Raw genomic sequence first — 17,390 nt, 5'->3', positions numbered from 1 at the left:
ACACCACCATGTATTCTTGTGGGCTGACTGTAGTATTAGCCTTGTTTACATTAGGTTTACTATGTATTGCTAATTGTTCTTGCAGTAGTGTGACACACTCATCATGTTGGTTTCAGACGTTTAAAAAGCCCCATAAAGGAGTTGATGTCCCGCTTGGGAACATTTGCCACCACAGGGGTTTGGCCTGCCGATCGGGCAACAGGCCAGCTCCGAGGCAGAAGAGATGGTATGACCTCTTTCAGAAGGTATGTATTATGACAACAGATAATGGCAAAACACGCAAAGACATATGACATTTGAACTTTGTGTTCATGTAGAAAACATACTGTGTTACTAAAAATGCAGGTCATTAAATGTAAGCCTTTACTACTAATGAACAGTAACTTTATTCAAATATTTGGCAATTAAAATTGTCATGGCATATTGTAACAGAGACTGTACACAGTGTCAAAGTCCCAAGTTGTGACCTTGTCAACCAATCATAACAGGTTGAGGAAAGTTCCAGAGAGCCAGGGTTCATCAACCCTTGACTACAGGTTTCGGCTGAGCTGTTTGAGAGTACTTTGAGATGGAAAGTCACCAGCAGGGGACTTCCTAAAACAAGCTTCCGTATGTATCATTACAGTGAGAGAATTGTCCAATGCAGGTCCGTAGACAGCTTTGCTCGGGGGGCTTCAGAGAAGTGTCTGTGGATTTCTCACCAGGAGGTCAAATTAATAAAGCTTACAGGCTAAAACAACATGTACTATCGTCTCTGATTTATTGAAATTATATTCCATACTCTAGTGTTGTCTCTGTATTCCCCCCCTCCCTATATTTTAACAAGGTATCTACCAGTGGCCAGCCTGTCTGCTGTTCAGACTCCTCCATTGAGGGCTGCATTTAACTTGTTGTCAATGGTAAATATTACATTTTTTGTCACATATTTTTTCCTCAACTACTATGGCTCTGCTGCCATGATGGAACACTGTTTCAGATAATTATTTTGACAGGTGACTTCATACTCTGTTCATTGTGACTATTAGGTGTCTAGGTCTTACTAGTCACCGCAACATGAAAAGTTTGTTATTTCCTGGTGCAAGTGGGGGGCACTTCATGCTGAGGAATAAGTTTCACACATTACCATGTGTTACAATGACCCCTCAAACTTACTCAAAAGCTATCCCAGTGTTGAGCTGAGCGCAACTGTAGATCCAAGTCACTAGGCACCACTGTAAAGGAGTTGTCTCAACACAATACCACATATGTCTTAAGTTGAGGGAGCTTGACCGGACTGCAGTTTGGCGTCGTAACCGACATCGGTGGGCAAATGCTCAACCTTTAATAGTCACTGGCACACTGGAGAAGTGTGCTCTTCATGGATGAATCCTGGTTTGTACTGGGCAGATGGCAGACAGCATGTATGGCGTCATGTGGGCCAGCGGTTTGCTGATGTCAACATTGTGAACATAGTGCCCTATGGTGGCAGTGGGGTTATGGTATGGGCAGGCATAAGCTACAGATGGCAATTTGAATGCACAGAGATACCGTGATGAGATCCTGAGGCCCGTTGTTGTGCCATTCATCCGCCGCCATCAGGTTTCAGCATGAAAATGCATGGTCATGTCGCAAGGATGTGTACACAATTCCTGGAAGCTGAAAATGGCCAAGTTCTTCCATGACTTGCATACTCACCTAGACATGTCACCCACTGAGCATGTTTGGGATGCTCTGGATCGACATGTACAACAGCGTGTTCAAGTTCCCACCAATATCCAGCAACTTCGCACAGCAGTCGAAGTGGAGTGGGACAACATTCCACAGGCCACAATCAACAGCCTGGTCAACTCTATGCGAAGGAGACGTGTCGCACTGCATGAGGCAAATGGTGGTCACACCAGATACTGACTGGTTTTCTGATCTACGCCCCTACTTTTTAAAAAGGTGTCTGTGTCCAACAGATACATATCTGTATTCCCAGTCATGTGAAATCCATAGATTACGGCCTAATTCATTTATTTCAATTGACAGACTTCCTTTATTTGAACTGAAACTCAGTACAATCTTATATTTTTGTTCAGTGTATATAAACAATATTGGTTTGTAATTAAGAAATTGTAACCTCCACTTGCATGCAGATGATACTATTGTGTATTCTGTTGACCCTTCTGTTCACAAGGCTCTTTCAGAACTACAATCTACCTCTTTTGCTATGCAGAAAGCCTTTGTTAAACTGAAATTGGTACTTAATGTAGGTAAAACTAAGTATACAGTTGAAGTCGGAAGTTTACATAACCTTAGGTTGGAGTCATTACAACTTGTTTTTCAACCACTCCAAAAATGTCTTGTTAACAAAGTATAGTTTTGGCAAGTCGGTTAGGACATCTACTTTATGCATGACAAGTATTTTTTTCCAACAATTGTTTACAGACAGATAATTTCACTTATAAGTCACTGTATCACAATTCCAGTGGGTCAGAAGTTTACATACACTAAGTTGACTATGCCTTTAAACAGCTTGGAAAATTCCATAAAATGTCATGGCTTTAGAAGCTTTTGATAGGCCAATTGACAATTGAGTCAATTGGAGGTGTACCTGAGATGTATTTCAAGGCCTACCTTCAAACACAGTGCCTATTTGCTTGAAATCATTGGACAATCAAAGGAAACCAGGTACTGCGTTCATCTGTACAAACAATAGAACGCAAGTACAAACACCATGGGACCACGCAGACGTCATACCGCTCAGGAAGGAGATGCGTTCTGTTTCCTAGAGATGAACGTACTTTGGTGCGAAAAGTGCAAATCAATCGCAGAACAACAGCAAAGGGCCTTGTGAAGATGCTGAAGAAAGCAAGTACAAAAGTATCTATAACAACAGTAAAACAAGTTGGATGTCAGAAGGTGAATTCACCAATTTGTAAGTCGCTCTGGATAAGAGCGTCTGCTAAATGACTTAAATGTAAATGTAAGTCCTATATCGTCTTAACCTGAAAGGCCGCTCAGCAAGGAAGATGCCACTGCTCCAAAAGCGCCATAAAAAAGCCAGACTACGGTTTGCAACAGCACATGGGGACAAAGATCGTACTTTGTGGAGAAATGTCCTCTGGTCCGATGAAAGAAAAATAGAACTGTTTGGCCATAAAGACCATTGTTATGTTTGGAGGAAAAAGAGGGAGGCTTGCAAGCCGAAGAACACCATCCCAACTGTGAAGCACATGGGTGGCAGCATCATGTTGTGGGGGTGCTTTGCTGCAGGAGGGACTGGTGCACTTCACAAAATAGATGGCTTCATGAGGTAGGAAAATGATGTGGATATATTGAAGCAACATTTCAAGACATCAGTCAGGAAAGTTAAAGCTTGTTCGCAAAAGGGTCTTCCTAATGGACAATGATCCCAAGCATACTTCCAAAGTTGTGGCAAAATGGCTTAAGGACAACAAAGTCAAGGTTTTGGAGTGGCCATCACAAAGCCCTGAACTCAATTCTATAGAAAATTTGCGGCAGAACTGAAAAAGTGTGTGCGAGCAAGGAGGCCTACAGCCTGATTCAGTTACATCAGCTCTGTTAGGAAGAATGGGACAAAATTCACCCAACATATTGTGGGAAACTTGTGCAAGGCTACCCAAAATGTTTGACCCAAGTTAAACAATTTAAAGGCAATGCTACCAAATGCTAATTGAGTGTATGTAAACTTCTGACCCACTGGGAATGTGATGAAATAAATAAAAGCTGAAATAATTAACTCTATTATTCTGACATTTCACATTCTTAAAATAAAATGGTGATCCTAACTGACCTAAGACAGGGAATTTTTACTATGATTAAATGTCAGGAATTGTGAAAAACTGAGTTTAAATGTACTTGGCAAAGGTGTATGTAAACTTCTGACTTCAACTGTATGTTATTTTCCAAAAAGCTTAAAAATGTATTGGATGAACTATGCATATTTACATTGGATGGTGCCCACATTGATCGTGTCCCCACTTATAAATATCTGGGTATCTAGATTGACGAAAAGCTATCTTTCAAAAAGGATATTGATGAGTTAGTTAAGAATAATTCAAATGTGCTTCCTTTAAAGGATAGGGCATGCCTTTTGTTAAATAGCAGAAAACAAAAAATTCAGTCGACATTCATTCCGGCTTTAGACTGTGGCGATATCGTCCATATGAATGCAGCTGCCACTGTATTGAAGCCATTGGACGCAGTTCATCATCGGACACTCCACTTTACTATGGGCGATAGGCTCAGTACACATCACACTGCATTCTGTATCAGAAAGTGGTCTGGCCCTCTCTTAAATCTCGTAGATAAAGGCACTGCTCTCTTGTTGTTTATCACGCCCTCTTGTGCAAACTTCCGCCATACCTTACTTCATTGTTAAATTACAGACATACGAGTCACCAAACCCAATCACAGTGATGGCTAACTCTGGAGATCCCTTCAGTCTCCACTGGGCTAGGTAAATGTGTGTTTAGTTTTTTTTGCACCTTCCTTGTGGAATGACCTCCAAAACTCTAAGGTTGGATGTTTTGGTGCCACTAGGACAGTTCAGATAGTTTACTTTTTTACTGAGGAATGTGTTTGTTTTTTATGATCGTGTTTTGTAAGTTACTTCTTTTAAATTGCTTATACATACTATGTTTTGATTGCGTTAGAATTGTAAATATTGTGAATTTGTATGACTGTGTGCAGGGATCCCTTGAAAATCAGGCCTTGGTCTCAATAACATTCCGTTTAACCCCCTTGGCCTATATGGATAGGGCTAAATTGAAATATTTCTTACAGAAGAAATATCGAAAGAATATGCATAACCATCGTGGTAATTAAAAAGGGAACAGTTTGGAGATTATGGGGAAATTATTTGACTAAAGGTGAGGACAACTGTTCATCTGAAACAAGACTGAATCCAAACACTACACTCTTGATTTTCTGTTCAGTCGAAATTGTCTACACTTTAAGCCGCATTTGTTGATAACAAAATCTGAAAATAACCTGGATACATTCAGTAACATGATAAGAATGTTCTTGGGAAATTTTGGGTAGGTGCAACATAATACAAAAATATTACAAGGTTTGTATTGAGGTCTAACTGGTGTTTAAAAGTGGCCACACACTGTCTCCAAAGTGTGCCAGTTCCTAAGTAATTCTAATGCCCTTTTCTGACTCAAAGAAAAGTCTTAAACTATAAGGTGCGTTTTTTCAGCTCCCCGAACTGTGCCGTTGACAAACTAGAGCGAGCACACTTGTAGATGTTTTGTTTGGACCACAGCCCTGCATCCCTGCCTTTACACAATTATTCTGGCTGTTTACGCCATCCAAAAACAGTCCATTATTAATCATAATCTGGGTCAGGTGGCCATAATTTGAAAGCTTGTTCTGTTGCCAACACGACTAGCTAAATTATAAAATACAAGGCTTTCCAAAGGTAATTCCGAGAAACAGATTGTAACTTTTGTGCGCATAGAATGGAGTGCATTCAGATGTGTGGTCCGTTGCCAATGTTCTTCACAATACAACAAAATAAGGCTCATTCTGTTTAGGACAACCCAGGGTATTATGCCATGTCATCTTGTAACTGTACATCAAACATATCGATCATAAATGTTGACACTGTATGCTATGTGAGTTTTACGATATGGAAATATGAAGTGCACATTTGGACTCACAGGTGCTTGGCTTGCTTGTATAACATCAAAGTTCTAATTATTATAATCATCACGTCGTCTTTCAAAATACATAGAGTCCTCGTAACTTACAGTATTTCCCTCACTCAGACAACAAAATATTTGCAAAATTTTCCCAATTAGCGGGAGGGATGGGGGCAACTTCTTGTCACACGCGGTGCTCAAGTTCAGAACAGCTGTTAGTCAAAACCCATACAGAGCTGTCAAGCGGAGACCCTGAGCTCTGACGTCCTGTATAGCACATTACTGTACAGCCACTGTGTTCCAATTTAGGCGCTTATCAAATCTGCCATTTTCAACCCGTATATGGGTATGAGTGTAAAGGGTTAAATATATTTAAATAAAATGTATGTACTCATGACTAAGTCGATTTGGATAAAAGAGTCAGCTAAATGGTATATTATTATAGAGTTGTTTAGAGCGCAGGTGAAATTAACCAACTAATTTAGGCAATCCCCTAACACCTTTAGTGTGGGTGTTGGTTCTAGAACACTGATCGTAATTATAATTACATTACAAATCCCAAGTTCACAAAGGTGAGCTTAGTTTTACTGGGGGCACAGCTGAACCTGAGAAATGAAAAACAAATGGTAAGTAGGTATGCAGAATCTCTCCACAATATAAATTAGAGGCTTTTGTATATTATATATAACACACATGACATCTAGTGGTCATATAGAGAATAGATTTACATTTATGAACAGAGGTATGCCTATATCTGGTTCAGTTGTGGACATAATCGAAAGCCTCATCGTTGTCTATGACTACTTTCACACCACTTGGCAGCAAGATTATGTCAAAAGGGAAACATGTTGGTGGAAAATGTCAGACTAAAACAGAACACACTGGAACATTTTCACCAACGATACAATAGAATTTTCCAATTGACACAATTTGCATCATGGTGGAAGAATTTGCCAGGAAGATGTGTGTTGCTTCATTAGGTAGGGAGAGGAACACAGAATATCTCTCTCGCAAAGAACCCAGTCAGGCATGGGGAACAGGGAGTTCACACGCGAGTGCTATTTGCAGCATTCTTTGAAAGGACTCATCCTTCCATCCTCCCAACCTGGTATGGAAATATGCTCTCTAGTTACACTCCACAGTAATACACAGGTCACCCTCTAGATTGTGCAGTATGCCCGCTTGTGTATGCATAGTGTGTGTGTGTGTGCCACTGACCCTGAAGCTGTCAGGGGAGTCAAGGTGCAGCCTCTGTCTGATGTCCTCAGAGGCTCCGGCACATAGCCTGTAGAAGATGTGGTAGTTCCTCTCCTCTTTACTCTGCATGCAAATCCTTGACTTCTCCAGCAGGTAGTGTGATACGAAGCCACCCACCACTTTATTCTGTCTCACACACACACACACAAACACACACACACACACACACACCAATGAAGCAACAATGAAATTTACCAAAATACAGAAATTCCTTTTTAGGCTGAAAATGAATTAGCCACAGAAAATGATGGCTAACCTTTTCATTGAAGTGGATTTCCACAAATTTCCCAAAACGACTGCTGTTGTTATTTCTGACTGTCTTGGCGTTTCCAAACGCCTCAAGCAGGGGGTTTGCTGAAATGTACAGGCACAAAATAAGTATTGGGATCTCTTCTACTTTGGATGGCCAAAGTACGATTTGGAAGTTATTGGTGAAGTTATTTGTTAAATCCTACCTTGAACAATTCTCTCATCAATATCTTGACCCGTTCCGTATGATGTTGTTAAATATCTATAGGATGAAGAATAGCAATGATGCTACAGTATATGACGTTAATCTTTGGACTAGGGCTATCAACTCCAGTTAACTTTTTGTAATTTGAGTGGACACATTTTTTCATCATGATTTATATCGCATTGTCTGAAAGTGTTCAAAATACACTGAAAACATCCAAAATACATCATCTATACAGCTAAAGACAATGCGATGTCAAAACAAGTTGACATCGAGGTTAAAGAAAGTGTGCGTTAATCAATTTACCTGATTTTGCTAACGTCAACATCCTTGTAATACTTAAATTACAGCTCAATTTGAGTAAATCCATAATTTGCGTTGAATCGTGATTAGTAAGCAAATCCTGCGATTAACTCCATAAAAATATATATATATTGTTTGACAGCCCTACTTGTAGATCAGTGAAATTACAGAAAACATGGCTTATTAACTGACGACCAACGTCATTACACAACATCAGGGCTCGACATACAGGGCTGCCCGCTGGCCCAGGGGGGTTGAGGAAACCCTCTGGGTCTGTCAATCATCCACGTCAGTGGCCCACTTGTGCCAGTGATACAAATATTGTAATAATGCTATTTTCAATTTAGGCTATATAATAATTGATAAAACAAATAAAGAAATTCCTAAAGCTATTAGGTCTGTAGATTATTTATCACGAACGCACAGTACACATTGCCTATTTTGAGCGGAAAATCTGTTGGGCAAGAGTGCACAGCTCTCAACTGGTTGTCGTGTGGAACAGCTCACAGCATAACAGCGGTATAGTAGGTACTAGGAAATACTTCTTAACATATCTACCAGTAAAAAAAATGGCCTCCTAATGTAGTTTAAGCATTGATGTGGACTTGCGAAAACCTGAAAAAAAAACTACATCCAGGAAAAACAAAACCAGGAAAACTGAATTTAATAGCATGCTGACTGTTCAAAATCACTAATAACAGCCTTTTGAGACCCAGAGTCACACAGAGTTACTGTGCACATGCAGGGGTGCGCTTCATACTGCTTCAACGTGATAGCTACAGGACCAAAACAGCTGAGAAGTTTAGTCTCGCGCTACAACACTCTTAATTGTTGCGGAAATTGACCCATTGTTTACACCGTGAAATGTTCTCGCTCAGTCTATCTTTAATATTTCAAAAGGTTGTATGTAGTAACTAACAAGATCATAGTAGTCAGTAGTATTTTAGGCCAGACCTGAGGACAAACTTTGTGTTTTCTGTCTTCCCGGCCCCAGATTCTCCAGACACTATGATAGACTGGCTCATCTTCAGCACCCTCATGTCCCGGTAAGCCTTGTCCGCTGAAAGACAGAAAGCCAAAGAAAACACAATCAATCAAGTAATTATCTGATGCTTTGTGGCAACACTTTTACATGACATAGACCTAGGCTTTATTCAAATGTATGTCAAATGTAGCCATTGCTTTACATTTAAACACACTACATTTATGACCAGTAACCAGGCAGTATAGCAGCCACTGATGTAATAGAGATGTCTGCCCTCACCGATAGCGTAGACGTGAGGTGCTAGAGTGCCCAGGGACCGGCCCTGATAAGACTTGATGGTCTCTGGAGCGTACAGTTTGGGTATGTCATAGTAAGGGTTCACCGCAATCAAGATGTTGGCCACATAAGTCTGTGTAGCAAAAAGTCACATTTTTAATCATCACATGAGCTAGGGCACACGTGGCCAAACTCATTTCATGGAGGGCCGAGTGTCTGCGGGTTTTCACTCGTTCCTTGTACTTGGTTGAGAAATGAAGGTCACTAATTAGTAAAGAACTTCCCTCACCTCATTGTCTAGGGCTTAATTGAAAGGAAAAAAACAAACATCCACAGACACTCAGCCCTCCGTGGAATGAGTTTGACACCCGAGAGCTAGAGCATCTGAATTTCACAACCAGGCCTATGACCAACAGATGTCTCTTACAGGAAGAGAATGGTCTATCTTAAAGGTCTAGGATTAATCTACAATTGATTTGTAATGAGATGAGGACATCTTACATAAATCTTGTCTTTACTATACCGCACTCGGACGTTGTTTAAGAGTGTGCCTTCATTCAGGTACATAAGAGAACCTGAAAGAGAGAAAAACAGTCACCCATGAGAAAGCATCCTTTAAAGAGATTCTCTGGTACTTTTGAATACTTTTTAGCCAGTAGTTATGAAAGTAGCACTCATGAGCCAGAAGTGGTCCCCAAAAACTGCTTACTATGTCACATATGTGCAGATACTGTATGTGCAGCTTGCATAGCGGCACAGCTTGCATGGTGCCGCAGAATTCTACGGAACGTTATTTAAGTGCCAACCACTGGTACCATTAATGCTAGTTAGTGCTAGTTTGACCAACAGAGGGAACCTTTGAGAAGCATTTGATAGCCATAAATAGCAGCTGTACTAGAACATTTAAAACCTTTTTTGTAAGAACATAGTATATGGGACTGATTTTAAGACATTTTGCTTCCTTAATATGCTTAATATTACAGGGTTTCTAATCCAAGAAAAACTAAAAACCCTCTGGGTTTCTGTTAGGATGGAATGGAAAATATGGTGCTGTACAACGTGACAGTTGGGAGTAGGCTACAGTACTTGGCTATTTAGCTAAAGAATCCCCGTGTTGTGTGGGACAGGGGATCAATTCCCCAACTGGGAGGAAGGGGTAGGGTGCCCTTGTAAATAAGAATTTGTTCTTAACTGACTTGCCTAGATAAATAAAGGTTACACTAAGGGCATAACATTTCTACACCCTAATTGTAGTCTAACCAGTACCAAAACAGAGATTCAGTGAAAATAAAAATCTCAGGATAACCAAAGACTATCAGAAAGAATGTTGGTACTTATTTATTTTGATCCAAAGCCATGAATGAGTGAGTCACTCAGCTCTATGTAGGTGCCGGACTATATGACTGTTCCATCAACTTGATAATAAATACATAACAATATTTTGGAGGTGATTTCATATTCAAAAAAACGAAAGTGAGCGATTGTAATCTGAATAAAGGCAAAAATAGTATTTGTAAAGGCCAAAACATTTATTTCTGTTTTTAGAGGGAGAGAACCGCTGGACCTATTGTGTGCTGCCCTATGTGCCTCCCAATCACGGTAAGATGTGATACATAATAATAGGTTTTGTTGTATTATTTGTTTGGTCTTTTCTGGTGGATTAAACTGAAATTGCAACCAATCACGGCCGGTTGTGATACAGCCAACCTAACTTAGAAATACATTTGACGATAGAATTCTCCCCTACCCTCCTTCTAGGCAAGTCTATTCTCCAGCTACCTGCTAATATATATAATGGCGCTGTACAATGTGACTGTGTGTGTTTGAAAGAGTATTTTCCAGTAAGCAACCATTTGTTTATCTTCATTAGACAACTTTGTTCTAATATTTCTGTAATTCAGTGATGTTTATTCCCGTAGTAATTTGTTATGGATCCATAACTAAATAAACATCTGCATTTTGAAAGAGTATTTTTTATCAGAATTATATTAACGAAAGCATAAAGACATTGATGAAGAAATACTGTACTGCTGTTTTGAGTTAGAAATGTAACACGTCACAAGTACTTAATCATTGAATACATTGCAGGCAGGTGGAAGTTCACACCTACAGTAGCCAGGCTATTAAGAGTCTATTGTCCTGCTAATCGGGCCACAAGTGTTTGAAAACCTGTTTTCAAAATGCCACCAGCTGTCCACTACTGTAAATAAAAACACAGCATCTTGCTTACATTTCATTATTGTAACCACAATGTCACAAATAAATAACATGACCGGCCAGGAGTGGGCTACAGTAAGAGCAAAATAATCTTAACAAAATATAAGAATAAAAGCCTTAGTGTAACAACAGTTTTAGTAAGTAATACTGAAGTCATGCACAAGTATCAGTTTCTATTTAGGTTTATGTCACCCATTCATTGTCAGAGACACAGTAGGACCCGAAAGCATAATCAGTGCTCTAACTCCTCGTTGTGCTGGTATGAAGCAATGAAGTGGTGAAGCAGAGTACCATACTAAACCACAAATGACCTCTAAATCCTGCAGCATAATCGCAAAAACTTTTAGTGGAGCAACCACTGTATGAACTACACACTGACACCTCTAGCCCAAAGCGGGAGGTTTAAAAATAATAATCTTAGTCACCCAAGTACCGGAACATGTCTTTAAAAACATCTGCACATTAAGTTACATAAACCAACATAAAGTCCATACCAGTCAAGCCAACTTGAAGATAGACAAAAGTAATGTGTGAACTTACAGTTGTCCTCCATATGTTTGTTGACATCCTCCTCAGCAGGGAACACTTGGTTCATAGAAGCCAGAAAGGTCTGCAACATCAAAAGCACTTCTGTTATAAACATTTACACCATCTAAACATTTTAATGAGAAGTCCTCCACCAGTAGCGGTATACTAAGAGCCAGACCATTTATTTATGTCTCATATGGGCCTCCTGAACATGTTCTAGTTCAATTTAGGAGATATATATATAGATATACACTACTCATTCAAGGGTTTATCTTTTTTTTTTTTTTTACCATTTTCTACATTGTAGAATAATAGTGAAGACATCAAAAAAAATGAAATAACATATGGAATCATGTAGTAACCAAAAAAGTGTTAAATCAAAATATATTTTATATTGAGATTCTTCAAATAGCCACCCTTTGTCTTGATGACAGCCTCTTGGAATTCTCTAAACCAGCTTCATGAGGTAGTCACCTGGAATGCATTTCAATTAACAGGTATGCCTTCTTAAAAGTGAATGTGGAATTTCTTTCCTTCTTAATATGTTTGAGCCAATCAGTTGTGTTCTGACAAGGTAGGGGGGTATACAGAAGATAGCCCTATTTGGTAAAATACCAAGTCCATATTATGGCAAGAACAGCTCAAATAAGCAAAGAGAAACAACAGTTCCTCATTACTTTAAGACATGACTATCAGTCAATATGAAACATTTGAAGAACTTTGAAAGTTTCTTCAAGTGCAGTCGCAAAAACCATCAAGCGCTTTGATGAAACTAGCTCCAATGAGGACCGCAACAGGAATGGAAGACCCCGATTTACCACTGCTGCAGAGGATACTTTAATTAGAGTTACCAGCCTCAGAAATTGCAGACCAAATAAATGCATCACAGAGTTCAAGTAACAGACATCTCAACATCAACTGTTTAGAGGAGACTGTGTGAATCAGGCCGTCATGGTCAAATTGCTGCAAAGAAACCACTACTAAAGAAAGCCAATAAGAATAAGAGACTTGCTTGGACCAAGAAACACGAGCAATGGACATTAGACCGGTCAAAATTGGTCAAAATTGGAGATTTTTGATTTCTACCACCATGTCTTTGTGAGATGCGGTTTGGGTGAACGGATGATCTCCACATGTGTATTTCCCACCGTAAAGCATGGAGGAGGTATTATGGTGTAACGGTGCATTGCTGGTGACACTGGCTACCACAGCATTCTGCAGTGATACGCCATCCCATCTGGTTTGGGCTTAGTGAGAATATAATTTGTTTTTCAACAGGACAATGACTCAACACACCTCTAAGCTGTGTAAGGGCAATTTGAACAAGAAGGAGTGATGGAGAGCTGCATCAGATGACCTTTCCTCCACAATCCCCTGACCTCAACCAAAATCAGATGGTTTGGGATGAGTTGAACCGCAGAGTGAAGGAAAAGCAGCAAACAAGTGCTCAGCATATGTGGGATCTCTTTCAAGACTGTTGGAAAAGCATTCCAGTTGAAGCTGGTTGAGGGAATGCCAAGATAGTGCAAAGCTGTCATCAAGGCAAAGGGTGGCTATTTGAAGAATGTCAAATATAAAAAATATTTGAATTTGTACAACACTTTTATAGCTACTACATGATTCCATATGTGTTATTTCATAGTTTGTCTTCACTATTATTCAACAATGTAGAAAATAGTAAAAATAAAGAAACTTTTGACAGGTAGTGAATATACACATACAGTGCCTTGCGAAAGTATTCGGCCCCCTTGAACTTTGCGAACTTTTGCCACATTTCAGGCTTCAAACATAAAGATATAAAACTGTATTTTTTGTGAAGAATCAACAACAAGTGGGACACAATCATGAAGTGGAACGACATTTATTGGATATTTCAAACTTTTTTAACAAATCAAAAACTGAAAAATTGGGCATGCAAAATAATTTAGCCCCTTTACTTTCAGTGCAGCAAACTCTCTCCAGAAGTTCAGTGAGGATCTCTGAATGATCCAATGTTGACCTAAATGACTAATGATGATAAATACAATCCACCTGTGTGTAATCAAGTCTCCGTATAAATGCACCTGCACTGTGATAGTCTCAGTGGTCTGTTAAAAGCGCAGAGAGCATCATGAAGAACAAGGAACACACCAGGCAGGTCCGAGATACTGTTGTGAAGAAGTTTAAAGCCGGATTTGGATACAAAACGATTTCCCAAGCTTTAAACATCCCAAGGAGCACTGTGCAAGCGATAATATTGAAATGGAAGGAGTATCAGACCTACCAAGACCTGGCCGTCCCTCTAAACTTTCAGCTCATACAAGGAGAAGACTGATCAGAGATGCAGCCAAGAGGCCCATGATCACTCTGGATGAACTGCAGAGATCTACAGCTGAGGTGGGAGACTCTGTCCATAGGACAACAATCAGTCGTATATTGTGGCAAGAAGAAAGCCATTTCTTAAAGATATCCATTAAATGTGTCGTTTAAAGGTTGCCACAAGCCACCTGGGAGACACACCAAACATGTGGAAGAAGGTGCTCTGGTCAGATTAAACCAAAATTGAACTTTTTGGCAACAATACAAAACGTTATGTTTGGCGTAAAAGCAACACAGCTCATCACCCTGAACACACCATACCCACTGTCAAACATGGTGGTGGCAGCATCATGGTTTGGGCCTGCTTTTCTTCAGCAGGGACAGGGAAGATGGTTAAAATTGATGGGAAGATGGATGGAGCCAAATAAAGGACCATTCTGGAAGAAAACCTGATGGAGTCTGCAAAAGACCTGAGACTGGGACGGAGATTTGTCTTCCAACAAGACAATGATCCAAAACATAAAGCAACATCTACAATGGAATGGTTCAAAAATAAACATATCCAAGTGTTAGAATGGCCAAGTCAAAGTCCAGACCTGAATCCAATCGAGAATCTGTGGAAAGAACTGAAAACTGCTGTTCACAAATGCTCTCCATCCAACCTCACTGAGCTCGAGCTGTTTTGCAAGGAGGAATGGGAAAAAATTTCAGTCTCTCGATGTGCAAAACTGATAGAGACATACCCCAAGCGACTTACAGCTGTAATCGCAGCAAAAGGTGGTGCTACAAAGTATTAACTTAAGGGGACTGAATAATTTTGCACGCCCAATTTTTCAGTTTTTGATTTGTTAAAAAGTTTGAAATATCCAATAAATGTCGTTCCACTTCATGATTGTGTCCCACTTGTTGTTGATTCTTCACAAAAAAATACAGTTTTATATCTTTATGTTTGAAGCCTGAAATGTGGCAAAAGGTCGCAAAGTTCAAGGGGGCCGAATAATTTCGCAAGGCACTGTATATATAAATACACACACATCACACACATATACATATATATACAGTTGAAGTCGGAAGTTTACATACACCTTAGCCAATTACATTTAAACTAATTTACAAACAATTCCTGACATTTAATCCTAGTAAAAATTCCATTCCAAATAAGGTCAATTAGGATCACCACTATTTTAAGAACATGAACTAGAACTAGATTTTACTTCCGGCGCCGACAGAGATGGCCGCCTCGCTTCGCGTTCCTAGGAAACTATGCAGTTTTTTTTTTTTTTTACGTGTTATTTCTTACATTAGTACCCCAGGTCATCTTAGGTTTCTTTACATACAGTCGAGAAGAACTACTGTATATAAGATCAGCGTCAACTCACCATCAGTACGACCAAGAATATGTTTTTCACGACGCGGATCCTGTGTTCTGCCTTACAAACAGGACAACGGAATGGATCGCATGCAGCGACCCAAAAAAACGACTCCGAAAAAGAGGGAAACATGGCGGTCTTCCGGTCAGACTACGGAGACGGGCACATCGTGCCCCACTTCCTAGCATTCTTCTTGCCAATGTCCAGTTTCTTGACAACAAGGTTGATGAAATCCGAGCAAGGGTAGCATTCCAGAGGGACATCAGAGACTGTAACGTTCTGTGCTTCACGGAAACATGGCTCACTGGAGACGCTATCCGAAGCGGTGCAGCCAACGGGTTTCTCCACGCATCGCGCCGACAGAAACAAACACCTTTCTGGTAAGAAGAGGGGTGGGGGTGTATGCCCTATGGCTAACGAGGCATGGTGCGATGAAAGAAACATACAGGAACTCAAATCCTTCTGTTCACCTGATTTAGAATTCCTCACAATCAAATGTAGACCGCATTATCTACCAAGAGAATTCTCTTCGATTATAATCACAGCCGTATATATCCCCCCCCAAGCAGACACATCGATGGCTCTGAACGAACTTTATTTAACTCTTTGCAAACTGGAAACCATTTATCCGGAGGCTGCATTCATTGTTGTTGGGGATTTTAACAAGGCTAATCTGAAAACAAGACTCCCTAAATTTTATCAGCATATCGATTGAGGAACCAGGGGCGGAAAAACCTTGGATCACTGTTACTCTAACTTCCGCGACGCATATAAGGCCCTGCCCCGCCCCCCTTTCGGAAAAGCTGACCACGACTCCATTTTGCTGATACCTGCCTACAGACAAAAGCTAAAAAAAGAAGCTCCCACGCTGAGGTCTGTCCAACGCTGGTCTGACCAAGCTGACTCCACACTCCAAGACTGCTTCCATCACGTGGACTGGGACATGTTTCGTATTGCGTCAAATAACAACATTGACGAATACGCTGATTCGGTGTGCGAGTTCATTAGAACGTGCGTTGAAGATGTCGTTCCCATAGCAACGATTAAAACATTCCCTAACCAGAAACCTTGGATTGATGGCAGCATTCGCGTGAAACTGAAAGCGCGAACCACTGCTTTCAATCAGGGCAAGGTGTCTGGTAACATGACTGAATACAAACAATGCAGCTATTCCCTCCGTAAGGCTCTCAAACAAGCTAAGCGTCAGTACAGAGACAAAGTAGAATCCCAATTCAACGGCTCAGACACAAGAGGCATGTGGCAGGGTCTACAGTCAATCACGGACTACAGGAAGAAATCCAGCCCAGTCACGGACCAGGATGTCTTGCTCCCAGGCAGACTAAATAACTTTTTTGCCCGCTTTGAGGACAATACAGTGCCAAAGACACTGCCTGCAACGGAAAAATGCGGTCTCTCCTTCACTGCAGCCGAGGTGAGTAAAACATTTAAACGTGTTAACCCTCGCAAGGCTGCAGGCCCAGACGGCATCCCCAGCCGCGCCCTCAGAGCATGCGCAGACCAGCTGGCTGGTGTGTTTACGGACATATTCAATCAATCCCTATACCAGTCTGCTGTTCCCACATGCTTCAAGAGGGCCACCATTGTTCCTGTTCCCAAGAAAGCTAAGGTAACTGAGCTAAACGACTACCGCCCCGTAGCACTCACTTCCGTCATCATGAAGTGCTTTGAGAGACTAGTCAAGGACCATATCACCTCCAACCTACCTGACACCCTAGACCCACTCCAATTTGCTTACCGCTCAAATAGGTCCACAGACGATGCAATCTCAACCACACTGCACACTGCCCAACCCATCTGGACAAGAGGAATACCTATGTGAGAATGCTGTTCATCGACTACAGCTCGGCATTCAACACCATAGTACCCTCCAAGCTCGTCATCAAGCTCGAGACCCTGGGTCTCGACCCGCCCTGTGCAACTGGGTACTGGACTTCCTGACGGGCCGCCCCCAGTTGGTGAGGGTAGGTAACAACATCTCCTCCCCGCTGATCCTCAACACTGGGGCCCCACAAGGGTGCGTTCTGAGCCCTCTCCTGTACTCCCTGTTC

At 40.9% G+C, this 17,390-nt stretch overlaps 1 protein-coding gene across 5 annotated transcripts in view; it reads right to left on the bottom strand.

Moving 5' to 3' along the window:
* The window catches only part of LOC135526066 (unconventional myosin-VI-like), a 91,512-nt gene that overhangs the window by 52,301 nt on the left and 21,821 nt on the right, over nucleotides 1–17,390 (bottom strand). For all 5 annotated transcript variants that reach the window (XR_010453238.1, XM_064954131.1, XM_064954132.1 and 2 more), the window contains exons 3-9: nucleotides 11,666–11,735; nucleotides 9,410–9,483; nucleotides 8,912–9,041; nucleotides 8,602–8,707; nucleotides 7,346–7,401; nucleotides 7,147–7,244; nucleotides 6,852–7,016 (exon numbers count right to left, since the gene is read on the bottom strand). Coding sequence is in view for 4 of the 5 variants with exons in the window: in XM_064954131.1 (XP_064810203.1) it covers nucleotides 6,852–7,016; nucleotides 7,147–7,244; nucleotides 7,346–7,401; nucleotides 8,602–8,707; nucleotides 8,912–9,041; nucleotides 9,410–9,483; nucleotides 11,666–11,735 (699 nt within the window). In the remaining variant the exon portion in view is untranslated. The remainder of the gene's footprint in view (nucleotides 1–6,851; nucleotides 7,017–7,146; nucleotides 7,245–7,345; nucleotides 7,402–8,601; nucleotides 8,708–8,911; nucleotides 9,042–9,409; nucleotides 9,484–11,665; nucleotides 11,736–17,390) is intronic.

The sequence above is a fragment of the Oncorhynchus masou genome, chromosome 32, assembly GCF_036934945.1.
Source record: "Oncorhynchus masou masou isolate Uvic2021 chromosome 32, UVic_Omas_1.1, whole genome shotgun sequence".
Lineage (NCBI taxonomy): Eukaryota > Metazoa > Chordata > Actinopteri > Salmoniformes > Salmonidae > Oncorhynchus > Oncorhynchus masou.
The sequence above is the reverse complement of the archived record's forward strand: the minus strand, read 5'-3'. Positions and strand labels throughout refer to the sequence as shown.